Source organism: Calonectris borealis, chromosome 7, assembly GCF_964195595.1.
Source record: "Calonectris borealis chromosome 7, bCalBor7.hap1.2, whole genome shotgun sequence".
Lineage (NCBI taxonomy): Eukaryota > Metazoa > Chordata > Aves > Procellariiformes > Procellariidae > Calonectris > Calonectris borealis.
Genome location: NC_134318.1, coordinates 37,672,204 through 37,699,806, shown reverse-complemented (window position 1 = coordinate 37,699,806; position 27,603 = coordinate 37,672,204). Strand labels below are relative to the sequence as shown.

Sequence of the window (27,603 nt, the reverse complement as noted above, 5' to 3'; positions counted from 1 at the left end):
CTACCCCGCGGCAGGCCCGGCCGGGCGGGTGGGATCCCGGCGCGGCGGCACCGTGCCCGGGCGGAGCGTGCAGCAGCCGGACCGTCCCCCAGCGGCGCCTTTCCGGTGCCGCGGTTCCATGGACGCCAACCTGCGGTTCTGGAGGGCGGAGGGCCAGGTGAGGGGCTGCGGGAGCCGGAGGGGCCGGGACGGCCGGGCTGGGCGGGACAGCGCGGGTCGGGCGGGCTGCCTCCGAAATAACGCCGCGTCTCCCTGAAACGTGTCTCCGTCAGTCTTTTTTCCAGAGGTTTCTTCTCTGGACGGACGTCTTGGATCCCCTGCTGCTCCTGAAGTCCTCCGTGAGTGCCGCGGCTTGGCCTCGCCGCCTTGTAGCTCAAAGCCGGTGGTACCGGTGACAGGAGGGACGGGTGGTCTGGGGCCCGGGCCGCAGGAGGGGACTCGTCCCTCTGGCCTTGGCGCCGGGACGTCGCCCCGGGTGCCGGGGCTGTGCGGCGGCAGCTGCTCGGTGCTCCTTCGGTCCTGCTCCGGAGCCTGGCTGGCACTAGTAGGGGATGAGCAACCGACCTTGGGAACTTTGACTTTGCCAAGGTGTAAAATAACATCGTTACAAGGCTTCTGAGGAAAAATAAAATACAAATATATATATATATAAAAGAAATAGAAATACATGCATATGCATTTCTATATATAATTACATTTTAAAAATGGTATTTCTACACACCACCATTTCAGCAGTCCTGTTTAGACCGTGGCTGCTGTGCCAACAGTTTAATTAGCCCAATTAAGAATCAGGAAACCCCCAAAGACAAGAGAGATGAAGCGAGCAGCTGGGCAGGCTGTTCTTAAATAATCTGCTGTTGGACTCGATGTGGAGCTGTCGCAGCTTCGGGGAAGACAGGTTTGCTGAACTGCATCAGAGGCACCCAAAAATCTCTGCTGGCTGATCCACATACCCATCTGTGTGGAGCAGCTGAATCTGAAGGTCGTGAAGCTCTTTGATTCTCCTCCAAGTGGCTATACTGAAAGGAATCCTCCCCTAAGGGGGAGCACACCTGATTTGTAGGGCTTTTTTATACCAGAGAATGATTATCACGATTTTAACATTAATTATTGAAAGTGTGACGCTAAACACACTTTGTCGGTTATAAAGCGTAGCTTCTAAATTTCAGGAACTGTCACGACAGCAAAATTCTGGGGAAGATGTGCTTTTCTGTCAATCTACTTCTGTATAGTTTTGTCAGGGGCGACAAAGGAAAAAGCACAGCACATTGTGTAAGAGTCGGCTGGTTGGTCAGTATGTTAAAAGAATTTTTGTTGATTGATTTTTTTAATTTATTTTTTAAGGGAAAGCTCCATTAAAGCAAAAGAGCACTGTCAAAATGTGTGTACAGGAGATATTTCCTTGTCACTTGCAGAGTTAGTGTGTTGTGTGTATCTATTAATCTATCTCTATGTATGTGCATGTATGGTATGAATACATAGCTTTATATATATTTATATGTATACACATAATATAATTTAGTAAATGTACATTATATATCTGTAAATGCCAACAAGAAAATTTTATAGTACATTCAGGGATTTGGAGGTCTGGGATTAGTTCACACCTCCTTGAATTAAAATACACTGTTGCAAATAGAGATGTGCCTGTTGAAGAAAGTCAAATCATCTCATAAATTCTCCTAAGAGGGGCAGCTTTTGTGTAGACTATGGATAACTACATGAGGTTACAGTTTTATTCTCTTTGTTTAAGTGCACCTGTTTTCCATAATTAAAAGCTTAAGCCAAGTTTAAAGGAAGAGTGTAAGATGCAAAACTTGATCACACATTTGTGAACGTGCAGGAACATCTAGTGATGTTGTGACTCATTTCAGGTAATTTTAAAAGTCTGGTTTGGAATTTCATTTTAAAATAGTCATCTAGGTGCCTGTGGGGATATCAGATGGTTGCTTTGGTGGCAAATCTTTGAATTTGCCAGCACACATGGATAACTTTAAATACAAGAACAACGCTCTTGATTTCAGTGAGGTTTTTCATGTGCTTAAAGTTCAGGTGCATTTATGTCATGGGTTGAAGGATTGATACTTAAAGGGACTGAGGGGGCCTGAATAATCTAAAAGTTTTTATGACTGTGAATTAGTTGTGTGGTGAGGTGTGTTCTTGCTTTAACTGCTTTGGTGAAAGACAGGGGCATTAGCTTGACGTTCTAGGTTTGTATTTAATGTGTCTTATAACTGATACATTGCACTGTAGAATATTGAAATCTGAGTTATTTTTTTCTCATTGGTTTGTTTTTTTTCTCAAATACAGGATGAAATAAGAAGAACCAGGTTATTACTGCAAAACAGCGGAAAGACACTAAGTGAGCCCCTACAGAATGATCAGGTATTTTGGAGCACAGTTTATAGAAAATAGAGGTGTCTTCTTTCATGGCTGAAATAGTTGCTATTAGTATAAGATGTAGCAGACAGAATACTGAGATTCAGATACAAGGGATAACACAAGAAAAACTCATTACTAGAGAGATTTTTCTAATCTATGAATTTATTAGGAATTTCTTTGGATGACTACTGGTGCCAAATTGCAGTATTATTATCCTGAAGAATGCTAGATTGTGTATCATATAGCTGAGTTTAAAAGACGCTCTCGGATCACTCTAGGAATCATTGCTTTAAGCCTGTCTATCCTCAGCTGGGATGATATAGGTAGGTGATAAATATGTAAAATGCTTACCGAGCTCATCTTGAATCTTTGATGTTGCATCATCGTATAGAGGGCAGGTTGGTTTGGTTTCACACCTCATAAAATGAGCAGTAGAGTGCTTGGGTGGAAAACTTACTCATGGAATTGCTGGAAAGTAATGCTGAGCCCTTGCTTCGTTAGGAGAGTCTTTCTTTTGATTCACTGTGGGCTTGGCTCTTCCCATGTGGCATTTAGTACCTTCTGTGTCAAAGTCTGAAACGAGAAATAAAAATTTCTCTGATTCCAGAAAAGCTGAAGTCTTAACATACGTGTTCAGGCTTTTAGCCATATTTAAGAATTTTGTTTTCTGTTTTAAAATACCTCCTAGCTTAACTTTTTAAAATTAACTTTCTGTTCTGCCATAATGTGTACTTTGGTGCTGTTACACAGCACATGGGATGTGAGTAAGTTAAGTTATATTCAACAAGGAGTATATGGAGAGAAATGTTAGGGAAAAAATAATTAAAGGGGTGTATACATATACGGCATTCCATATAAAAGTAAGTTACTGGAAAAAAAAGATAAGATTTTATCCAGTCTCTTCTGAAACTCAATTACTAACCTAATTTTCAAATTGTTTAGACAAAACAAGCCTTCCTGCTAAGCCTGGTAAGTTTACAAAATATTTAGAAATCTCTTTTTTTCTTTCTTATTCAAGTATGGCAAAGGTGGTCTAATTTGCATTTTTTTCTTTTTTTTTTTTCTTTTAAGTCCAGTGTACATCCTGATACAGACAAAATAATTCCTGTTTTGTTTAGACCTCCGGGTAAGTTCCCTCAAGAGAAGTTTTGTGTATGTGACTGAACACCGAAGGGAAATAGCTCATCGTCAATAGGCACTGTGATACTACAGTGATACTCTTCTCCATATAGAAAAACAAGTACACTCTTACTTCTGTTAGTTGCATTGTCACGTCTGTTGAAGATTTATTTATTCCTACAGTCCTCCTGAGGAATTTTTCCCACAGTTCATCTGCTCGGCTAGGTGGAAATAGTCTGACCAGTCTCTGTTTTTTGTCACTACAGAATGAGTTCCCAAATCCCTCCACGTGTAAAACAGTCTACTATAAGCTAAGTTTTCACTTGATGAATGTGGCTACTGTATGAATTTACTCGCTGTGGTGGCAGATAAAGTCTGCTTGGGGTGATGTTTAGGGAGCCAAGACAGCACAGGTTGTTAATCAGATATAACCATACTTAGGCTATTTACTCATTATCTCGTATAACCACTCACAGCTGTGACAGCCTTTGTTGCCACCTATCTCTCTTTGAATAGAGCGAGGAGAAGCAATTTCTGTTCAAAACTAGTTTCTGAGTAGCCACATTGAGTGGAGTTTACAAGGGCTTCTTTTGGCTATAAGCTGTCACCAGGTATTCTGGCTTCTTGAATGAGGAATGAAAGACAAAGGTTAGAATTGAAGTCCATGGCGATGGTGGGTTTTTTTGCGGGCAGTGCTTTACTTAGAGCTGAAACTAGAGGGGGGAAGTAAGGGGAATTTTCTACTCAAAATCTAGACTCGGCAGTTATTTTTACTGAAATGAAGCTTTCTTTCTTTTTAGCTTTCCTGCCCATATCTCTTCCATTGGTGAGTAATCATGAAAGATGCTAGTGTACCACAGGGTTTACATTTTTTCAAAGCCAGGGGTTGGAGGGAGGGAATAGAAGGTTTTAGGCTTCTTACTTGTATTTTCAGCATAAGCTTTTTAAAAGACAACTATTTTATGGGAACTGCTGTGTAATCTAGAAATCGAGCCCTTAGGGAATCTCATTGGAAGTCCAAACCTGTTAGCTACCTTCCTTCAGCAGTATTCAAAGAGATTGTTCATGCGTGAAGGTCAGCTTTCTGACGCAAGGTGAAATTCTCTAGACGTTGAGAGCAAGGCCTGGTTTTGTTCTGTTTAACCTCAAAAAACTGGAACTGCGGTAGGAAGGAGTCAGACCTTGTGTTCTGTGTTTCAGACCCAGAATATGAATTTTTTCTTATGTAGATTGTGCATTTGCAAGTAAGAAATGGTGTTGTCAAGAAATTACAAAAGATATAAAAGTAAACTCTTGTTACAGTGCTCAAAAATTGCACCATTTTGTTTCATAAAATTTGTAGCTGCAATTATATGTGTGTTTATTTATTTAGATGTGTTTGCCTCTGGTTTTGGCATATAAGTATACATCCCGAGATATGTCATTGAATATAGAGATTACAGCATGAACTTACATGGCACTACTAGAAAGTATAACAGCCATCAAGACTTTCATTAAATTCATTAAGAACAGTAATAGAATTAACAGAGATACTTCTTTTTGATATTTACTGCTTAGTGCTCTTTCATAGATGTGGTTAGATTCAGCGCTAGCATTAATAATAAAGGTAGTTGATCCACTAATATTAAAGGAATTACTGATCCTCCTCTGAGGCTTTGGTCCATGCCCTCCTCTTATTCAATATTTGCCTTATCTTGATTGACTCTCTACTTTGAGAGTGCTCCACACCTGGTAGGCCAGACCTCAAGAAAGGCTGTGGTTTATTAAAACTGAAGTTCTTATTCACTCTCTGGGTTGGGAAGTAAATCCTAGGATCTTAGATCAGATAGACCTAGTATTTATATCCCCACTAGCCAAAACAATCTGACCCTTTCTCATTCACTACGTTAATTACATTTTTATTATCTTAGTTATTTTATTTGCATCTATTTTTCACAGGTACAAATGCATTTTTTATTACGGGTAAGAAAGCATCTTGCCCAAATATTCTTGCACACAGTGTTTTAATCACTGTGTCTCTGTGTTTTATATTGGATAGAAAAAGTGCGTATGTCACATCTGTGGCAAGGAAGTGTGTTAGCCTAGAATCAAAGCGAATGGCTTTGGGTGCTGACTGGAGCCTTTGACCCTGCTGCAAAGAGTAACACAGCAGTTCTCTTCATGCTCTAGCCCACCACTGCTCACCAAAAACTTCTAGACTCATCAAACCTGATTTTCTTGTGGGGTTTTCCTCTTAGGTTATTGCTTCATCTCTTCAGCTCCGGGCAAAGGAAACTTTTTTTTGTCAGGTAATTCCCTCTTCCTTTCTACATTTACAAGTCTTTTAGTCTCAATCCCAAATTAATTTTTGCTTATAATCTCTCCTTTCTGCAGTTTGTGTTTCACACATATACCACAGGATTCACCCTATTAAATGGAAATGGTACCGCAAAGGCTGAAGTATGTGTTGATTTTTATTTTTGAAATCATCTTAATTGTACAAGACCATTTTGAACATGATTTACAAGTGTTTTACAAATGCATTTATGGAGTATGTTTCTTCTGTCCTTCTTAGGAGTACTCGCTTCAACAAAAGCAGATCTTCTATGGCTTGGGAGCCATTTCCTATGCAGCATGCATTGGTGTATGTATATGCTCAGTGACTGCTTTCCTAATAAGCTCTCCTGAGAAGGAGTAGGTGCTGAGATAATCACACTGCCAGATATCCTTTAGGATTGTGCTTTAATGCTCTACTCTGATGTCTTGCTCCAAAACTGTTGAGAATAAGAATTTTCCTGATCATCTGTCAGCCAATACCTTGCTTGGCTTCCTCTGATGTTTCCTCTTCTGTCCTTTTCTTATTATTCTGCAAGCTTAGAAAATGGGTGGTGAGAGGAAATGGCCAGGGTTTACAAACAGAATAACTCATTGGGTTGCTATAGTTAATTTTTTGATGTGGTGCTGTGGAAGAGATCTGTCTCGCTCTAAAAAAGTGGTGAAATCTGCAGGCATCTGTACCGGATAGAGTTAACTCAGATCCCAGAAGCAGCCCAGCCATGAAAACACTGCACTGAATGCAGGTTAATTAGCTGAGGGCTACCTAGCTAGCTCTGTGCTGTGATGGAATAGGAATTTGTGGTTTCCAGAGTTTGCTACATCAGAATGCGCTCCCGTGTCCTCATGACGCTCATTGCCAAGTGTAGATGCCCCTATAATGCATTTCCTCACTCTCCACACTAAAAAGAGATTTTTATAAGCCTTCTGGGCAGAAAATTATGGCCGTTCCTGCTTTTGTTAGGTGGACTTTCACCTCTGTCTGCTACGCAAAACAGTTGGGCCAGCAGTGCTCAGGACTTTACAGAGGTCTGAGGAGGCAGCTATGCCTGTGGGTGAATGGGGGAGTTCTTCTCCTTTGTCCTCCAAGGGAGACTCTGAGTGCTAGCTGGTGTCCTGGCCATTTATTCCTAAATGAAACTTCCTGCAAGTGTATTACGGGAATATAGAAACTGCAGAGAATCAGGAACAAATGCACAAGTGCACCAGGTGTCCTGTTGTGGGGAGAGAGCAGTATGTGTCACAAGGCAGTTGGACAGATGTCCAAAAATATTAGTCAGAGGTAATTGTCTTCCTTTTTCTGTCTTTGTATTCATACTGCTATTGTCCTATACATAATAATGTTTAATGCTTTTTTTATCATAATATTTTGTATTCTTATCTAAAAGAGTCATTACAAATACCTTCAGTAACTAGAGAACATATAGGTGGTCACTATGTACTAAGTCACAGATTTATTTTCCTAAGCAGTTGTACATACTGAAATACTGCACGTTTTTTTTAATAGAAGGTGCCTGTTTCCTCCCAATGCCTTAGGCTCTTCCTCTTGTCTTCATGAATCGATACATGTTGAACAGTTCGTTAACGCAACTAGTTGTCAGAAAACTTCTGCCTGCTCCTCTTCTTGGTGAGTATAAAGAAACTGTACATCGTGCAGCTGGTCTGAGGGCCATTTGCTGCCCCCATCTGACTGTAGAATTTTCTTGCCCTTGCGCAGATGTGGCCTGCCTGTTTCCTAGCTGCCTTCTCTGACTGCCTGCTGGGTACTGTCCTTTCTGTGTGAGAGTTAACACTCACTGATCAGTGTAGCTCTATTTGATGCTTGCTGGTTTTTAGTTTTAGAACTGCAGAGCACTCTTCTGACCTTTGTATGCACGACGTGCAACTGTTTCTCCAAAAATATCCAGGGATGCAGTTGGCATTTTTCTTTGGCTTGGACATTATACCTGAAACCATCAGGACTTCCAGAAGGGATCAGGAGGGCAGTGGCACTCGAACTGGCATGACCTGGTGTGGCACATACGTGACACCAGAGTGGACACAGCTCTAGGAGTGCACTGGCATAGTTCCTTACTCAGATTGGGGCTGCTGCTGGCTACCTAGCTGGCTACCTAACTGCTGACAGTATAGAAAGTGGGAGTTTTTACAACAGAATATTATTAAACTTGCAAGGTAGTGGGACCCAGTTCATTACTGGAACAGCTCTACTGACATGGTGAAGTGGCACCAGGACAAGTTTAACTATTTGATATCATTAACTGTTTTTCTAATGCCATTAAAGAAATTTTTGGCCTTTCCTAGGGGGAAACTGGTAAAATTAAAACAAATGTCACATCCTCTATTCCAAGTTATGTGACATGGCTACCCAAATCTTTTCAAGGATCTGCATAAGAGCTTTCTGACTTGTTTCCCTTGGAGCAGGTGTTAAAATGTGCTTCCATTTTTCTTAAATATAGAGAGAAACCTGAGGGTAATTGATTAGTATTAGTCCAGCATTTGAAAAGTGCCATCTGTTACAGTGATGTCTTTATTGAACAGCCCTGTCAAAAACTAATAAAAAGAGAAATCTACTATTTCAAACAAGGTCAGTTTGCCGGACTATGCCCTGTTATGCCTAGACCTTGGTCTAGAAAAGAGAAAGGAGAAAACCAGCTAGGTGACTAACTCCCATTTGATATGGCCTTTATAAGTGCCAGCGGTTTAGGCTGGTGTTTTCGGTGACTGACTGTGGGATGGATGTTTTCAGGTACCTTGTAAAGCTGGGTCTGGAGGAGACCGAAACATTCTCATCTAGGATCCAGCTGAAGCACTGCCACTTGTGACAGACACACAGCTGGACAGACAAGTGCCATAATGAACCACATTAGAGCCGGTGTTCCCCTGGCACCCTCCCTTTCAAATCAGGGATGCAGCCTTTACTTCACGTCGGTTCCCTTCAGGGTCGTCTTTTCTGTGCTGGATTTTGCGCTGACCAGTACAAAACCTATCCACAACACAAACCCCTCCCCTTTCTCTTAAGAACAAAGCGAACTGTTGGTTTGAGCTAGATGGCAGTGATTGAAAGCCCTGAGTCCATAATGATCAATAGCACCTTTTAGGATTGGGCCTTAAAATCTCACTCAAACTTCTGAAACAAGTATTAAAATCCCAAGTAGATTTTTATTGGGCAGTCTCTTCGTAAGCTGCCAGGTTATTCAGCTGTGAACTGTTAAACTGGAAATGTAAAATGCACATAATTATAAATGTTACTATTAAGATAGTCCTTTTGGATCTTTTAAAACAAAATCCTTTTTAACTCTGCAGGCTTGATGAGCGCATTTACTGTGGCGGTGGTGAGAAGCCCAGAACTTGAGAATGGAATTGAAGTGATGGACAGGAACGGCAAGGTTGTAGGACTGTCACAGAAGGCTGCTGAGAAGGTAGGCGAGAGGGTGGAGGCCTCTCTTGACTTGCCTTTCATTCCCTGCTAAGAGCTGAATGTGATGCTGAGAGTAGATAGAGTTGGATATATTGAAATGAGGAATCCCAGATCAGGTGCTGAATCTTTGGGTAGGCTTGGACTAGGTCTCTGGAACCTGGTTGGCCTGTGTCTTGTGTCTTCAAGGGTTGGCAGCCTCCCCAGCCTGATATACAGAGTGCCAGAGTTGAGCCACAGAGACACTAGCACAGGCATTTCTGCTTTCCCTGGTCACCTCAGGAGGAGACTCTTGGACCTTCTTCTGATGGGACACCTCAGAGAAAAGCCCTGTATTGCACATATCACATGCACCTTCTATAGTGGGAATATCATTTAAAGGCCGTGCCTCCCAAAGGGTAATGCCCTGATCTACAGTGTGCTAGTGCTTTTTATCCTTGGGCTCCAGTTGCTGACTCAGTATTTGCTCCTTGCCTTGCTCATCAACATCCACTGTAGAGCCTGGCCCAGGAACTAGAGCAAGGAGTCATATTTTATGTGCTATCAGTGACTCTCCTTTTCTATGCTGCTGTCCAGAGGGGAGGAAACGGCCAGATGAGCATAAAGATTTGCGAACAGCTGGAAAGAGAACTTCATATTTGACACAGGATAGTTAGGATGCCCAGAAGGTATACTTAAAGCACAACTTAAAAAAAGCAAGCCTCAGCAAAGTTATTATCATGGTAGGAAAACTTGATATGGCATCAGTAGTTTCACCTCCCTTTTAAGGTATTTCTTAGTCACAAGTGGAATATTTGCCACTTGTAGGAGTTTAGTTTCCACTTCAGAAAGAATTCCTCTAACAAATGTTTTTATCCCTCATTAATCTGCTGCTTGAAACTCCAGAGTATTATACAAAAAAGTGCTCACAGAAGCATGCAGTATTTGAAGCTGCACAGAGCACTGCTTTAACAACATTTATTTTTCTCTCTCCCTGGAGGCCGTTAAAGAAACAGCATTGTCCAGAGCAGCCTTGTTTGGGACAACATTCTTCCTGCCAGATGTGCTTATGTACTTTGTGGAAAGGTAGGAGTTACTGCAAAAGGGCTGGGGATGCCTGGTCAGTGTGTATTCTGGTTTTTAGTCTGGCTGTTACCGCTTGCGGTATTACTTGCCTTGGTAGAAGTGATTATCTGGGAAGATTCTGTTCAGCTACTGTGGTTCATTTAGATAAGTAAGTGAATCTGGTTATGTCCGCATCCATACTTTGAAGGTTTGCAGGAGGTTGTGTAAAACTGTGAGGGTTTCCTCTCTGCTCCCATGCAGGAAGCATGTTTGCGCTCTCCTGACAGGCTGTTTCCCAGCACCTACGTTCCCTAACTTGATTTGAGTCCCAAAGTCTGGTGTCAAGGTTGTTCACAGCACTTAGCTTAGATTTGTTATTTCTGAAGAGGTAATACGGCACTTGAATTTGCCACTAAAACTGGATCCCAACTTCCAAATAGTTTTCCATATATTGTAAAACATGTTCTTGCTTTTGCAACACTTAGAAACCCTGTATCGTAAGAAGAATTCATTGTATGCTTTATGAGAGAATTCTTAGCCTGCCCTGAGCTTTTGGTAGGGATCATCTATGTCATGTAAATAATACAGGTAGGGATTATCTGTGTCATGTAATTTGGTATTGCCTAAATCAATTCCCTATCCCCTTTTTTAGCTTAAGGGACTTCTGTTACTAGAAGACATAAATGCAGATGTAAGATAAAATTTTAAATATACATCAAATAATAAATTTTTCCATAAGGCAAAGTAGGACTGCCAAGAGGAACTAAATCTGAAAGGAAAGAAGGTAATGCAAGAAAAATCTTAGTCAAAGAACCGAGACACGTTAAAGCGCTAATGCACCTTCTCTTCTTTTGTCACTTTGATCTTGCTGCTTATTTTCTTAATCTTGTATTGACAATCTGGGCTTGGACAATGCTGCAGATAAATACAAAACAAAGGGAAAAAACCAGGAAGTTAGGAGTAAGAACATAGGAAATAAAGTAAGGAAACATCTTTAGGATTCATAAGCCTAGGTTATTACTAATTTCAGTGCAATTTCAACCACTAAAATAATAGCTAACGCTCTTTGTCTCACTGTCAGATTATTTTTTGAGCCCAAACTGACACACTTACTTTTTCAATGTCTTGGACAGAGCAAAATTTGCAAAAACTCCACGTGCTTTGGCTTTAGTGAAAATGCTCGTGATTACGTCAGTACTAGCAGGGATGCTACCAGTTTCTCTGAGTATGTTCCCGCAGTGTGGGGAGGTAAGTCCTTTCATAGGAATTGATTTAGGATTATTGTTATATTAAATAGTCATTCCACAACTATGGTCAGCAGTCTTAAGGCCACGTAGGAAAAATCAATAATGTGGTTGTGCATCTAAAATGGGGCAGCAGAGAGGCTGCTTGTGAAGGCCCATGTACTAGGCGAGGCTTACAGGACTTGCTAGGTCTAAGTTGCATTGTGTGTTATTTATATTTACACTTTTCAGTGTAGATTTATCAGATTTTCACAACAGTCTGAAGCAAGCACGGTCAGGAGAGCTGTCTTAAAGATTAAAACCAAGGCTCTTCCAGCACTGTTTTCAGTTCTGCTGGAGAAAGGAAGGATGTAGATGAGAATTTTTTCCTTCATGCAAAGTCAGCATGAGCTCATTAGAGAGGTAAACCAACTCATATGGGACATCTCCTCACCCTGCCTTACTGAAGTGTAATCTGTTCCCCGGGAAAGCACGCCTTCCTGGCAGGTTTTAAATGGAGGATGTAGCCCTTGAACCTTGGGCTTTGGAGAAGGCCAAGTGAGAGAGGAGCCTGGGGTTCCTTTCTGCATTTATTTCCTCTCCCTTACCAGCACTGTGTGAATATGCTCAGAAAATCACAGACTGGGCTCTTGCAATTTTCAGTGGTTTCTTTTATTCGCGAGAACTTTCTAGCACTGTAATCTCTTTTTTTAGATTTCTTAATCTCTTATGGCAACAAGGGTAAATGAGGGGACTTGTGAGAAATTATGTACTGAGAGTATGGCTGGTTGGTTCCCTTTGAGCTTCCCAATTGCTCAGCCCACAGCAGAAGTTGTCCTGGGTGAGTCACCCAGATATATTTACGGTTGGACTCGATGATCTTAAAGGTATTTTCCAACCTAAATGATTCTATGATTCTATAGTGAATGGAGATAATGTCACTAATGCTCTGTTTAGATCTCGGGAGTACCTTTGATTTTAAATAAAACATATTTCTTCGCTTATATGTGTGCATGTAGAAAATGTCAGAGAAGCAAAAAAGAAGCCCCAAAACAAAACAAAAAAATCCCTCAAACCCCCAAATAAACAAAGAACCCCAAATCCCATACGGTCTTGCTTCTGAATACAGTATTTCAATTTGTGCAAAGTTCAGACTTAACATACACTTACCAGGATATGGTGGTGTTGAGTCCCTTTTTCTATACGTTGCAGATAAAGCGAGCAGACCTTGAACCGGAAATTGTGTCATCTACAGAAGAAACAGAATTATTCTACAATAGGGGAATTTAGAGATTGGCTTTCATGTATAAATGTGTGCTCTGATTGAAGTGAATTCTGAATGCATCGACAAATTCAGTTGGCACATGTGACTGACGGAATCGTGAATTTATGGTGGCGTACGTACCAGATTTGGTGTACAGTGGTGTGGTCTGTAAAGAGGCAGACTCTGCAAAATGATTTCGCAAGCCCCAGCCCACAGGCAGGTACGTACACATATCTTAATGCTGTAAATGATATTGTACCAGAAAGCACTGTAACACAGCGTTTGTCACAAACTGTGTTCTGTATGCTTCCTCGTGTGATTGGTTTCTTAATTAAAAGACTATTGAATACAAACGTTTGTTCTGTTGCTGCAGCTTTTGACATGCTGCTTTCCAGGAACACAGCTGGTAAAGGCATTAACAGCAGCGGCCCTTTGGGTAAAGTCAAGCTGGTTCTTCTCAGAATACTTACTTTTTATGTTTCATTGTATTTAGTAACACTCATTTCAAGGATGAGACATGAGTGAGGTAGCCATTACAGTGATATTAGACTAAGCAACCCTGATGGCAAAATGGGTTAAATTTAGTTGTTTAAGAAGCGCTCAGGAAATGGGTGTCAAACTTGACTAAAAGTGACTCCTGGCTTTCTCGACATCCTTGAAGGAGTTGTGAGGCCTGATGCATCTTGAGCTTTAGAACCTGTTTTTTACACTGAAGCCACTGGGAAATCCTGTGGCTTTCTGACCTTGTGGTGGACAATGAGGAATCCCTGCTTTTGCAGGTTGACGGTGTTTATCCAAACAAAAAAGCTGTCTTTCAAGATGTGGCGTAAGGGTTAGCCTGTTAATCAGTGCGGTGATAAATTGTGCTGATCATATGAAATTATTCAGCGGACCAGGGCTGCCTGTGAAGAGTTGCAGAAGGAGCTTACAACACTGGATGTAAAAACAGGTGAAATAACAAATGGGTAAGTGGAAAGTAACGAGTTTGGCAGAGAGGATAATCCAGCCTCATGTCTGGGCTGTGAGCTGACTATTAAGACTAGGAGTGGAATTTAGGGGTAGTGACAGATAGCTCAACATGTAGTTGAAATGTGAAGTTCTTACCAAAGGGCATTACGGATACTAAAAGCTCACATGAATTTAAGAGAAGAATGGGTATTTCCATCCAAGGGAATCCACTGAAGGATACCAATTCATGGAAGCTACGCCAGCAAAAGAAGTTCATAAGCTCAATACTACTGGAGAGTGGAAGGGGTAAATACCGTGTTTGCCTGCTCTCGCTCTCTTCTTGTGTCTGCTTTTGGTGGCCATTGGATATGACATTTGGCTGAATAGATCTTTGGTCTGGCCCAGTACGGCTGCTCTCATACAGTTTGCTGACCTGCCACAAAATCAAGATCAGACCTTCTGGTGGGGGAACAAGATAGAAAGAAGCTCCACAAGTGTGGTAGGAGACCCTGTGGTTGTGATAACTATAGGCAGGGGTCATAGGAGAGATGGCTGTAAGATCACTGAAGATGTTATGTGAGGTGCTGCTAAGGCTGTGTGTGACAAGGATAAATACGCACTAAATAATGCAATAATTACTTCCACAGAAATAATTTTACAAATACAAAGTCTGCCATACTTTAACTTCCTTAGAGCGCAATACACAGGTGACTGCTCTCCTATTGCTGGAGGATTAGATTTCTTTTCACGGTGTGGGGGAACCAAAGGTTTCCCAATCCTCTCCATCCCTACAGGAAGACAGCAGCATAAAGCAAAGTAAGGAAAAATAGCAGGCCTGGTCTCTTGCAGGGACACAGTTCCTGCTGTGCTTTTGGAACTGAACAAAAGCAGGAAGTAGGGGGTTGAGTTTAGTTTCTTGTTTGAGTTCTGCCTTTTTTGAGCCTTCCTTTAACAACTTACTGCAGGGAAGGGTCAGACAAGGAAAGAGGACAGGCAAAAGCAGCCCATCCTAAGGACCTGTAATTTGAGGGGAGCATGCTGTAAAGCTGTTCCAGGAAGACAATATGGATACTGTCTGCAAGTTGCCAAACCTAAGAGTGGCGACCAGTTTGCACTACTCCACTGGAGGAGTAAAGGATCATTTACACCTACTGAACTCAACAGGGATCACTTAGCCTTGCCTTTGTGGGTCATGTTCTTAAGTACACAGTAAAATCCCATCAGGGTCAAGAACATAAAAGCAATTGTACTCTGTCAGACCAAAGATCTGCCTAGCCAAATGCCATCTCCAGCAGCAGCCAGAAGGAGACACAAGAAGAAAAGATCACATCAGCCTCAGCTCTCCTGAGCTGGGAGGACGCTAGGGAGAAGGAGGCTTGCCCTGCTCTTTTTCCCTTAGATACCACAGGGTCAGGTGGAACAGGCTTAGGGTCTCAGCCTGCCTCTCTCAATGAAGTGTTTGTCTCCTTCCAAATCTTTAACAACAGTGGCACAGCGAACATCCTACAGTTAAATTCTCTAAAACCCTGTTTCTCTATTAATCCTATTTCAATAACATACTAAAGGCAAACTCAGATGGGGTCTAATTCCACTCTCAGTAAACATTAATTGGCACTACAATGAACACCCACACCTCTCCCCACTCCTTTTTTAAACATAATTTAAAAATGGCTAAAGTAAACGCTAGTTACATGAACCACAGTGGAAGCAAAGAGAAAAAAAAAAAAACAGCAGTAGAGCAAAGCCAACAAATTGAAGATAACACATTCATGAACTTTGAATCGTCATGGTAACTAAACAAGCTATAAATTCTCTGGCACCACACTTGGATGTTTTAAGCAAATTGATGTCATTACAAGTCTGTGAGTAAGGCTTATGGAATAGGTCTGGTAATAGTGTCTGTTATTACAGCTGCCCATTATCAAACCCTACCAGCTTCTTACTGAATACTCAACTTGAAATTTGCCACATTAAACACAGCTCCCTCAGGGTTATTAAATACCTCTGTCCTTTCCCCCGTTCTCAGAAATGTTTCTATTGCCCTAACCAGAATTTTCCAGAAGAGGAGGGCAGGCACCTGCCATTTAAATTGTCAGCCGGGGTGATCCAGCTGCTTCCCAAATCAGGACAGGGAAAATACATTGCTAAAAAGGCCCTGGCATCCTTGGTCTTGAAATAAAGTCGTTATGAGACTAGAACTAGAACTGCCAGGACCAGACACCTGGTGTCCAGAGGTGTAAGTGAGGGGAACAAGACTGGGACAAGCAGAAAACATCAAGTTTGAAGGACTTGGGAGGAGAGTCAGCACCTCCAGGACAACCTTTGTAACTTAGAATAGATTAACAACGTACCAGCCCAAGGCAGGTCTGTCTCCTGCCTTTAGCACCAGCTGGTGTGTTAAGTGACAGTGCATTAGTGGCGGAACCAGTTTAAGGTGTGGTAAACTACAATAGATGGAAGCTTTCAGCTTCAAGGAAAACGTAAGTCTCAGTACAGCGCAATATGCTAGCAGTTCCCCACCTACTCAGTTTGTCATCTTGAAATTTAGGAATACACAATGAGGCTTCCATGTCCCTTTAATGTAGCTTAAAAAAAATAAAATCAGCCACTCCCATGTTAGGAAGTACTGAGATCAAAGCCGGAGCTCGTGTCCCTGTGCCACCCCCAAGCCCGTAGCACAGCCACGCTGTTTTCCCCCACAGGCCATAGGGGTGGAGGAAGGAAGGATGCAGGCGGGGAGGGAGTCCTGCGCTGCGGCTCCGTCCCTGTCACACAGCGAACACCAGGCCATGTGCTGCACGGCGTCGCTCGGGAAGGAGCTGCTGCCCAGACTTTGGAGTCTCCTCCCGAGTCTCCCATCATTCGGCAGCTACAAGGAATGACCTCACCTGACCAAAAATCCCCCCGACTCGGACTCCGGCCAGACAGCTGCCTAGGGGAGGGTGCCAGGCAGTACGAGGCAGCTGCGAACTTCCTACACTGAGCCCTATGGATTGTTTTTAATCTAGAAGTTCAGCTGCTTCAAACGACATGCACAACACCCTATTAATTATCATTAGCCCTTTCAGTAGCTGGGGAACTGAAGCAGTCGGAGGTTGAAATCAGAAGCAGCCCGTAGTTTTAAGATGGATGCTGTCAGATGTCCTGCATCAATTTTTTCCAGGTTATGCAGCATTGTACTGCTCTCAATCAGAACATTCCCCCCCGACACTTGTCGGCAAGGCAGACCAGCTCATACCAGGGACTAAAACCCCAGGGACGAAAGCATTAAAAACAACAGTTAGCCTTAAGGTACTAGCCCAATTGACTCAGAAAAACTACAACTGAAGGGATTAACTGTTTATCCTGCTCCCCTTTGCAAGCCTTTGCTTTGTTCACTATCTACCTTCCAATATCTGCAAACGTAGCGCAGATGTTATGCTACAGCCACCACACCAGCTGGTTCCTGCGGGCAATGAGCAAGGCGGAGTGCTCGGGGAGTACCTTTTGCCTCAACTGAGGCAGGAGCAGCGCTACAACTTTCATCTGAATCCCAGGCTTTCAATTACTCAACGTGCTGCAGGCCTTTTGGAGGTATGTCTCTTAGCAGGGCAACAGGAACCATCGTTCATCATCTCGTATTTATCCAAGAACAGAAAGGCAGTAAGATGAGAAGGTAGGAATGAAAAATTCATTTTACACAGTCTTTGCTTCTAGGAGGAAGAAGAAAGGATGTCATCTGACTTTGCAAAACCAGCAACTGCACACACAGTCTGCTTGTGCGCATCCTGGGGAAAGGGAAGTGAGAAATAAGCAGAAATCTTTCCCTGTCCTGACCTTCCAGATTCTTCTATTTTATTCTAAACCTTTTTGAGAGGAAACAGTGTCAAAAATCATTAAGAAAATGCAAGAACACTAGGACAACCTTTTGAAAGTACTGAAGCTGAGAGAGGCCAATACATTTTTCTCAGCACTGACAGAAAATCAGCACAGATGACAAAACTGTTTGAATGTGTGGTAGTACATTTCTGACCTAAACATCAAGCTGTAGCGTGATATTGCGAAACTAAAAGCCAAGGCCTGTGACTCAGCGGTCACAACTATTCAAGGATACATTTACATAAATTAAAGGGTAGACTGTTCAGGATTTTAATAGACATAAGCATGCTATGAGTCCAGTTCCTTAAGTGCAAAATTATATTTCATTTGTTTCGCACAAACGTCAGAATACAAGATCTACACAACACCAAGATTTCCAACTTAAACATTTCCAAAACAGAAAGCAAAGTAAGCATTCAATATTTAGTTTGTAACAGAGCTTCTCTGCTTTTTATGGTTGTCTCCAACACCCATACTACCTTAATGATATACCTTAAGGCTTTTTGTTAGTAAGAAACTATGTGAATCTCTTCACAGTTGAAATGTGGTGTTAAGACAGCCAACTGAAAGCACGTTCAGGTTTTTCTTGGTGAAAGACTTCTGTTTCAGTGGACTTTAAAGTAGGTCCTGAATGGAATTTTCAGCATAATTTTGCAGTTCTGCTATTCTGACTGGTGTAAAAGTCCCAAAACAGAAGCAGCAATATTGAAGAACCATTAAGAAAACACATTAATGGGCAAATGGGGGAAAAAGCTGCAAAGCACTTACAGGTAAATGAAGGCAATTGCAGTATTTTTGTCAGAAGTTTAAAAAAAAAAAAAAGCACGTTTCTGTGCTTAGAATTTAAACTGCAGAGTAAGTGTTTAAAGTAGAATTTTACACCCCTGAAAATAGGGGATTATTCTGAAGCACTTTCATTTACTGACTGTAATAACTAGCCATTTTATACATAGATGCCACATTCCTTAATCACATTCTAAAACAGATTTCCTTAACGTGTAATACACAGCAAAAGGACAAACTTTTCAAACAATATTGCTTGCACATAGTTATTGATGAGCTCTACCAGTTTCAGAATAGCAAACATCCAATTATTTAACAATATAAATATTGATTACTAAAGTTTTAATCATAAGTATAAAATCTCTATGTAAAACCACATGCTACAGCCTATCTGTACAAAGGCCAGGAAAAAGGTTATTTTTTCTTATAACAAAGTGCTACTGCAGAATTGACTGATTTGTTGTGGACATTTCTGAAGAAATACAGATTGTTTGGCTCAGAGTATTTCCCTACAAAGAATCTAAGTTCTTCTCAGAAGATTACAAAGCAGTTAGTTTCAGGCTGCTTAATGAAAAAAAAAAAAAACAAAAAAAAAAAACAAAAAACCCTCTTGAGTTATGGCTATGCAACCAAACCAAAAGTAGGCAAATTTTGATTTTCTCTAAACTATTTCCCAGTTTTCACTATTACTTCAAAAGTTTCCATCTACATTTAGTCTACACAGAGTTACCATCAGATAGTACCCGTGTTACAGCTCAAGCAGTTTAAGCGGTTGGTGCTCTACCTGTGGTACCTGGCCATTTGAACATTTGTAGTCCATTAGGCTTTGACAGAAAATCAGATGAGTTAAATGGATCAGGAATGAATGGCCACATATCTTCTCAGTGGAGAACCCTAACAACTTCTTAAATGACTCCAGCTGTAAAGCAGCACTTGTCTGTGACCCCCCTAGGAAGCCCCATTTTAAATATAGTAACTCTGTCCTCTTTTCCCTCCATCAGAGGCATGGGACGGAGTGAAAGGGGGAAAACCTCTAAGGCAAGAGTCCAAAAGAGGCGCTCAACTCCCACTTGAGCTTTAAAATACCTCTTCCTTTATATAGTAAGGCTACTACGTCAGATTTTCCCAGACATCCTTTTTTACACCTAGACACTTTCAAGTAGAAAGAAGAGAACTTGTCCATTTATTTGGGATTTCCAGGTATCAGGCAGTCCAGAGCAAGAGCAGTATCTGACAGGCTGACATACCTGGAAGCCCAGAACGAGCAATCAGACCAACTGCGTGTTCAGTGTATCCCTGTGCAGAGACTAGCACATCCAAACTGCGTTGGTTTTACAGCACGTGTGCTGCAGCCCGTGTTCCAGACCCCAGGAAGACAAGTCAGAACAAGAACAGAGCTGTCCGACATCTGGAACCTGCAGGACAAACAGCCACTGTAATAATGACTGGCACAGCCTGCACACACAGGCACATGCTTCTTGTATATGCACCCACACTGTGATATGAAATACGGGAGCCATATACACAAAGTCGGGGAAGATAATGACGCCAGGAATGTTCCCAAATATGCCTCCGTATGCTCCAGGTCAAGCTCCGATATTCTGCATTATATCACGGTAAATATGACATTCACTCTTACACCTTTAATTCTTTCATATAAAATATCAGTTATTCCTATCCGTATGGCAAAGACAGTATTTTTGAATTGGTCCATAACACTGCAGTGCATCAAAATCAGATTTTGAGCATTTGTTCAGCAGCTGCTAAATGAAAAAGAAAGTTTTCTGTAGCTGGTGGAAATCGCTTTTGTTTCAGGGCCTCAGAGTTAAGAGTTGGTTTTTCATTGCCATCAGAAACTTCAGTAAGTGAGACTAAAGTAGCCAAGATTTCTTTTGTCTTCAGAGAAATATCCTTGAAGAACAGAAAAACAAGCAACCATGAATATAGTATTAGCTATTATAATGTTTTAACATACACTTATTAAAAAAACAAATCAATGAAGAACAAAAAGAAAATAATAATAAATAAACTGTTCATTTCTAATAAAGACCCCATTTATTTTAAGGCAAATTTGCAACAGCTCTTCAGTCTGCTCTTGGGCGACGTTGAATGAAGGGAGCACGGCCACTCCACAGGCTCCTTTCCCTGGCCTAACTGAGCTCTTTTGACTAAGTCGCTCAGTTGTGAAATGTCTCATAATTTATGACATAGGGGAGGAAGTGAAAAAAGCATCATCATAAAAATCAGGCTTTATAGCTGAGAAGCCGTATCTCAGTAGGTCTTTTTCAAAGGTATTGACAATACTATTGACAGGGTATTGAGCAAAATACATGCTTTGTAGAATAAAACTGGGAAACTGATTTTACTGGAAGTCTTATAATCAATACAATTTCTGAAGTTTCTTCAGCAATGTTGTTACCCAAGAAATAATATAAACCAAGTATGTCATCCTTAAAAACCTGTATGAAGAATAAAAACGTTCATTTGTAAAAAGGCAGAGGGTACAAGAGATCAACTTATTCCCAGTGACAATCTTCCTCCTACTCCCCTCCTTCCGCCAAGATCTAGTGATAGAAGTAATTTAACTAGATTTAAAAATAAAAATAAAATATTAACCTTAATGACTTGGCTGTCTGATTTATCTGGATCTTCTGCAGATTGAACAATTAGTTGTCCAATTTCTTTGTGAAGTTTTCCCATTGTCATTGCCTCTGAGTAAGAAAAAAAAAAGCATGCATTCATGTAAAATGACTGTTTCTGTGATATCTAGAAATGCATATGAATAACAAGCCAAAACAAGGAGTCCGCTTCATGACTGCCATTTGAAATCTATCGGTAAAGGCAGTAACCTGACGTACCAACAGCCGTGCCAGCACAGGCCAACTGTCTACCTCTAAAGCAGCCCTGAGCAGATGACAAGGAACAGCAAGATGACAAGCAACATACAAGCTCTCCTTTCAGATAGTTCCCAATCTCTAAGTATTCAGTGCAGTGTTTTTCTAAAGCTGAATGTCTCTTCCACGTAATTGTCTAACATAGATGTTTATTTCTCAATTGTACGTTTGTTGGAAGACGAAGCACGTCTTTCCAAATTCCAAGTTTCACCAGTCTTTCAGGTGAAATAAAACCAAAATATGGAAGCTTACATATTGGCTTTTCAGAACCAGGATGGAAGAAGGATCAAGATTGTTTGACCTACAGCGAGGTTCAGCAGTTACTAGCAAAGTCTGGAATAAACAGTCCCTAGATCCAAAATATAAAAAGCAACCAACCTTTTACTGTAGGGGAAATAGTGATCTCGCTATCTGCCAAATTCACATACACATCGTAGAGGTCTGGTCTACTGTTCACTTCAGAATCTGTAAATCCAGCAATGTAACCTGGAGAGCAGAATTTTGGCAAGATTGAGATCTTCATAAAGAATACCAAAACTAAACTAAGATACTGTGGAAAATCACAGTCCTAAAGCCTGTTCTAAGAGTATTTGACCCAATACTCATTGGATCCAAGAGGCTGCCCTCTTGACATTATCAGTCATTTGATGAGTGTGTCCAGCAGAATGCTTCACTTCTAAAGAGCTTAAAAATCAGCTTCTAAAATTTCCTTGATCATGGATGAGCCCCTAACACAACATGCAATACAAAAGGGTTATCAATTTGAAATTTTAAACTCTCTTTCTACCTTGTTACTAAAATTATTCATTTGCAAATGAAAAACCACTGAACTTTCTCTTTAAAAGAATCTCCACACAGGAGCCCCTTGTCACTGTCTAAATCAGTATTAGATTGGAACAGGGAATAAAACCAGCAGATTTTCTTATTTATAGCATGCCAGGTGAGCAAACTTAGAGCAGCTTTTCTCTGTGGAAGACGTTTAGTGAGCTGAAACAAGCACTGTTGGTAATGCAGTAGAAATATTGAAGATGAGTAGTCTTCTTGCTCGTTATTCTGTATAGAGAAGCCTCTTAATTGCCACATTATGCGTCATGCTAACCTTCGCATAAACCAAGGGCCTCCTCCTGGATTATGCGTTAAGTACTACGCATACACAGCAATGTGTCACACAGATCAAACTCCTTCATAGCTCACAGGTAAAGTCTACCTGTGATTTGGAGCCAGAGACTTCACCGGCAGAATAAAAATCTGGAACTTCAGTTAGGAATAGGAAAAAAAAAAAAAAATCCTAAAAATTCAGTTACTAGCTATATGTAGAAGCTGGAAAAAAAAGTAGCTTATCTAAAGTGAGCTGCTTCTGTACAATGTAAGACTTTCAATCCCTCTGATCACAACATCAAAAAAGTCTCAAAGCTGCTTTGCATCTGTGATTAGGGGTAGACTGATGCAGATCCACCCAGAAACACCAGATTAACTAGTTATCTTCTAACATACTTGTTTAGTTGATTTGCCTGTTCTAAAGAAAATGATGTTATTTAACTTTGAACAATAGCATTAATAGCAAAGTAACCATTTTTTTCCCCCCCAAACAGCACTGGTGCAAGATCTTGTAGCAATAGAAACTGAAATTAAATTTTCTTTATATTTTTGATTAATAAATTATCACTACCTGTGCAGGCTTTTAAGGCTTCCACTTCCTCCTCATTTAGATGTACATATGAATGAAGAATTGACCAGTCTTGTCGATGCCACACTAAAGCAGGCAAAGTCCTAGGGAAATTAGATTGGTGCTTGACACACAGTAGATTTTTACTTATACTAGTTAAAGTTTCACAGTATGAAATGCTTGTCGTAAGAAAGAACTAGATCTCGTTTGGCATGCATATACATGAACTACAGAGATTTCTACTATCAGTGCAAGTCGAGTTAAATTTCTCTGAGTTGGCGAACATATGGCTAAAGCCTTAAGAGGGATTTAGCAGGATTTCAATAAACAGGTTTAAGAAAGATTTTTTTTTTCCTCTAAAACACGGACATTTCTCTCAATGAAGGTTCAAAATTGGTTGGACTTTTGGGGGTGGGTGGACAGGTAGGGATTGACAAAGTACCTGGTAAACTCCTGGACAGCTTCTATTCTAGGATGGTATACTACAATTCTCTTCTTTAACATCAGTGCCGTATATAAGATAACTGTTTCCATTCCAAACTGAGATACTATATCTAGAAAAGAGGGGAAAATTATTTTGTAGAAGATATACATGCTGATATTATAATTTGTTTTTCAAAGAAGCTGAATAATAACAGCACAGATAATGCTGTTAACACGATTTATTTGAAGTACGCATGAAAACTGGATTGTATTTTATATTGTACAAAAGAAATCAGAATAGAGACTTCTGGTATTAATTAACCTTTGATAGAACCAGCAAGATAAGCCTTCCGAGCATCAAAATCCTTGCTGAGGAAAGATCCATTTTCTTCGCTTTGGCAGATCCCTTTTGTAAGGACTGCAATGTAACTCTCCATCATTTTAACTGGACTTCCATGCTTCAAGTAGATTCTGTGTGAAAAGAAAAGAGTCTGGTATTTTGACTGCAATCAGTACCAGCAGACATATGAGAAAAAAAAAAGAAAAAAAAAAATCACAGTATTACAAATAGCAATATTATTGGCAAGAATTCTTATTTTGGACACCTGGTTGAGGTGTTAAATACTAAACCAGAAGTCTTTCAACATGCACACAAACACATGTCTTTTAGAATAAAAAACTACCTTGTATTTTTGAGTTTCCTATTTTATGAAAGAACCAACATTTACCAACATAGAAACATAGCACAAAGGTGTAAGCAGGTGTCCAGACTAAGGATTCTTTGCAGACTTGGAAGGTACCTGCTTTATGAAAAAGCAACTACTACAGTAACTCCTGTTATTACATGCAGACCATGTGACTAGTTAGTTTTTCATTTTTTATCCAAGTATCATTAGACATTCTTCTGTACTCTTTGCTAAATGATAAAAGAAAAATTAAACATGTCCTTGATACTCATTAAAAAAAACAAAAACAAAAACAAATACAAAACAACCACACACCAACAAAACACATGCACTTTTAGCTGTCTTCCAGAGAGCAGAGAGACACCATAACCTATTTTATAGGTTAGGGTACTTCGGGAATACCACTGAAGCTCTCAACTATCTGTTTTCCATATTAGCTATAGTACAAAGCTATGTCACATTTGAAACTCAATTATCATGTTTAGAGGAATCCATCCTGGATTTGAAAAGAAGTATTAGCTGATAAATCAGCATTAATGTGATCCACAGTGTATCTAAATATTTCAAATATCAGTGAAAAAGAACAATCTCAGTTTTTCAATACCCTGCAGAGCTGGTAAGCCTGACAGCATTCCCAAGTCTGTGATACAATAACCTCACCATTGCATCCAGTTAGCTGCAAAATCTCAGGGAATGCTCTTGGTATCAAGAACTGGGACCCAACTAATCTGGGAACCAAAGGAAAAGCAAAGAAAGATGCAAAGAGAGATCATGAGAATGGGCACGTGGAGAAAAGTGAGTAAACGGGACAAAGGAAGGAGAAGATGGCAGTCTGGTTGGAAGAAGGGAGAAGACAGAGCCACAGACCTCGAGAGGCAGAGGGCTCTCATCTTCCTAGAGGAAAAGCAAAAACGTCCCTGGGCGCTGTGCTTAATTCAGAGGAGCTGCAAGAAGCATCTGTAGTAGAGATGTTGTGGAGGGATGCAAGTTGTCCACCATACACATGGTGACCTTTGACTACACAGCACTGATCTCTTCCCAAATATTTATACTTTTTAAAAATACATTCTCAGAGAAAATGAGTGGGTGGGTGGGTGGTGGTGGTGTGTGTCCGGAGAAGACACGTTAAAACCTACTGGGCATTGATATTCACCCAACACTTATTGCATGAACTCAAGATAAGCTCAAATCAAGGATTTATATTATCTGATTTTGTAGGACTGAGTTTCCAGCAGATTGTTAGACCAAATGCAAATACAACACAATGAAATTTAATCTTTTGCCTTGGCAAGATCTAAACATGCACACAGCAGTACCTCAAAACAGCTTTTATACAGACCTACACAGTATCCTAGTGAAGGCTGCGTATTTCTCTGGGTTGAAGTCTTTGGCCGTCAGAACAATGGAGAAGTGGGTCACCTGGGTAAGACACACGCACAGAAAAATACACAGCTTATTTAATGACCCTGCATGAACAGTCTTTTTCACATTACTGAACTTACTGCAGTACTCTGACAAGGTGTTTCAATTAAAAAAAAAAAAAAGCAAGCGGTAGCAGCAGATCCAAGTTACTAACTGCAGAAAAGGCCTGGTTAACAGATTTCTGACGTGACTCATTTCCACTGAGTCAGCTCTAGTACATACTATCTTTTGCTTCATCTACTCTGTAAGAGTTGCTCTCCTTTAATCTCATGAAATTATTTCAAAAGAGAGAAAGGCATTTTTCTTCCCCACAGCAGGTAGGAAACTTCCAGAATTTGTTGCCACAGGAGGCTGCGGAGGCAGGCAGCATTAACATATTTAGAAAAAGACCGGAAAAAAATTCACAGATAGCAGGCCCACAGACAGAAATACTCTTTAACTTCCTTAATCGAATGATTGTGGGCTGGGACAGTATCAGGCTGAAAGTCTGCAGACAATGACCAGGCTCACATGTCCTTCTTAAGTAGCATCTCCCACCAACACTATCAGAGACAGCACTAGGACACTTTTTTTTTTTTTTTTTTTTTTACACCTTTAAGGTTCATAAGAGACATAAGCTTGGAGTGAGGAAGCACAAGCAACATTCTGCTGTAGGCATGCAAAGTTACCACATTATCTTTCTGCTTAACGATATAGCATGAAATGTGAAAACTGAATAAACTTAACAGGCAACAACAGGGAAAGTATAGAAGATAGAAGCATATTTGCAGTCTTCCAGTTATCAAAAAAATGCAGCGGAAAGGAAAGTACCCATATAACTCAACCCTTTGGAAAAAAAAAAAAAGCATCAAGTTCTATATGAAGATGATGTTGGACACTATGAAAGACCCTTTGTAGAGCTTTTTTGACCAAAAAAAAAAAAACAAAAAGAGAGAAAAAAAAATGCTGAACTTGAAAAGCAAAGTAACTAGAAATAATGGCATGAAATAGCATTTCCATTTTAATACAAAGACTCTAAATTGGGTAATGAGTATCTCAATCCCTCTGCAATTTCATCCAATATATGTCTTGGTGAAAAACAAAACATGTGGACTGGTTAGACAGCTGGGCAAGTGCTGCACCTGTGAGCACACAAAACCTCGAATCCCTTCCCTTCCTCACAGCATACAATGGGAAAACACTGCTTAAACTGCCAGAGGAAGCTCCGCAGAAGCGTTCCCTGCACTCTACTGGAAGTAGAAAGCTGGCCACGTATCCTACCTTTTTCAAGGCTGGAGAATCTTGAACTTCCACAGTTGTGATGTAGAACCACGACCTTTTATACTGACCAAATACAAATGTATGAAGCAATTTATTTTCATCTGTAAGGCAGCACTTTCGCAGCAATAGACTCCTCAGTTCAGCTGTTACGGACGGATAACACCAAACCCACAAAGCATCTCCGTTGGTGTCTTTTTCTATGGTGGAAAGATGTTCACTGTGAGAATGCCAAACAGCAGCAAGGAAGTAAATCGATGGGTTAATCAGGTTTGTTTCCTGGAATCAGATTAAAATTCCACCTTACCCTGACCCTAGACATCCAGTTCTGCCACTACGGTTTAAGCCGTAGGGCAGCACTTGTGCTACGGGTTTTTATTTTTTAAATGTTAATAAATATCCGCTCTTGACCTCCTTCACGAAGTCAATAAAGCACCAGGAGTTTGACTACACATTCGTATGAGCCAGATATTGACAACAAGCACCCGGACCAGCTTATTTACCATTTTCCCTGCTTTTCCTATTTCTGCTTTCATAACAGAAACCTCAGAAGCCGTGAATTTAAGACACTCGGGCCGAGCTGTGCTCGGCTGAGCTCTCTAACAGGCGGACCGAGACCTCAGGGAGCAGGCACCCCCTGGCACAACCGCGGGCTGCCGAGCGCCCGGCCGGGCCAGGCCCTGCGGCCGCAGCTCGGCGGGGCACTGCCAACCGGCACCCCCCGCCGGCCCCGAGCCCCGGCCCGGCCCTCCCAGCAGCCCCCCGCGCCCCAGCCCTTCCCCGGGGCCGGGAGGGCCCTTACCGATCAGCCCCACGGCCAGCAACAGCTGCGGCTCCGGCTCTGCCATCTTCCGACCCCAGCCCCGCCGCCTTCCGCCCGCCGCTGGCCCCGCCCCACCGGGGCCC

The 27,603-nt window shown here is 41.2% G+C and overlaps 2 protein-coding genes across 17 annotated transcripts; one reads left to right on the top strand and one right to left on the bottom strand.

The window, feature by feature from the left end:
• The first annotated feature begins 75 nt into the window (after window positions 1-75).
• Window positions 76-12,991, top strand: SFXN4 (sideroflexin 4). Of its 6 annotated transcripts, none has more exons than XM_075155163.1 (14): window positions 76-157; window positions 273-338; window positions 2,311-2,385; window positions 3,325-3,351; window positions 3,454-3,508; window positions 4,302-4,327; window positions 5,739-5,789; window positions 5,875-5,940; window positions 6,056-6,124; window positions 7,351-7,441; window positions 9,118-9,233; window positions 10,209-10,294; window positions 11,407-11,521; window positions 12,709-12,991. In XM_075155163.1, the coding sequence occupies exons 1-14, from the start codon at window positions 119-121 to the stop codon at window positions 12,784-12,786; spliced, it is 960 nt and encodes a 319-aa protein (XP_075011264.1). In that variant the 5' UTR covers window positions 76-118; the 3' UTR covers window positions 12,787-12,991. The 6 variants fall into 6 exon arrangements, with proteins under 6 accessions (XP_075011264.1, XP_075011266.1, XP_075011265.1 ...); XM_075155165.1 differs by lacking the exon at window positions 12,709-12,991 and adding an exon at window positions 11,754-11,899; XM_075155164.1 differs by lacking the exon at window positions 3,325-3,351.
• Window positions 5,872-27,582, bottom strand: DENND10 (DENN domain containing 10). Of its 11 annotated transcripts, none has more exons than XR_012674366.1 (13): window positions 27,500-27,579; window positions 26,701-26,897; window positions 25,358-25,437; window positions 23,655-23,803; window positions 23,352-23,463; window positions 22,913-23,013; window positions 21,622-21,729; window positions 20,966-21,060; window positions 19,597-20,260; window positions 17,192-17,400; window positions 14,023-14,141; window positions 12,667-12,745; window positions 5,872-11,188 (listed from the first exon to the last, which is right to left on the bottom strand). XR_012674366.1 is itself a non-coding variant. In XM_075155162.1 (9 exons), exons 4-9 carry the CDS (start codon window positions 23,770-23,772, stop codon window positions 20,084-20,086), a joined length of 711 nt encoding a protein of 236 aa, XP_075011263.1. In that variant the 5' UTR covers window positions 23,773-23,803; window positions 25,358-25,437; window positions 26,701-26,917; window positions 27,500-27,582; the 3' UTR covers window positions 19,195-20,083. The 11 variants fall into 11 exon arrangements, 3 of the variants coding, with proteins under 3 accessions (XP_075011263.1, XP_075011261.1, XP_075011262.1); XR_012674367.1 differs by lacking the exon at window positions 14,023-14,141 and having other exon boundaries at window positions 5,872-9,437; window positions 11,114-11,188; XR_012674365.1 differs by lacking the exon at window positions 14,023-14,141.
• Window positions 27,583-27,603: the final 21 nt, after the last annotated feature.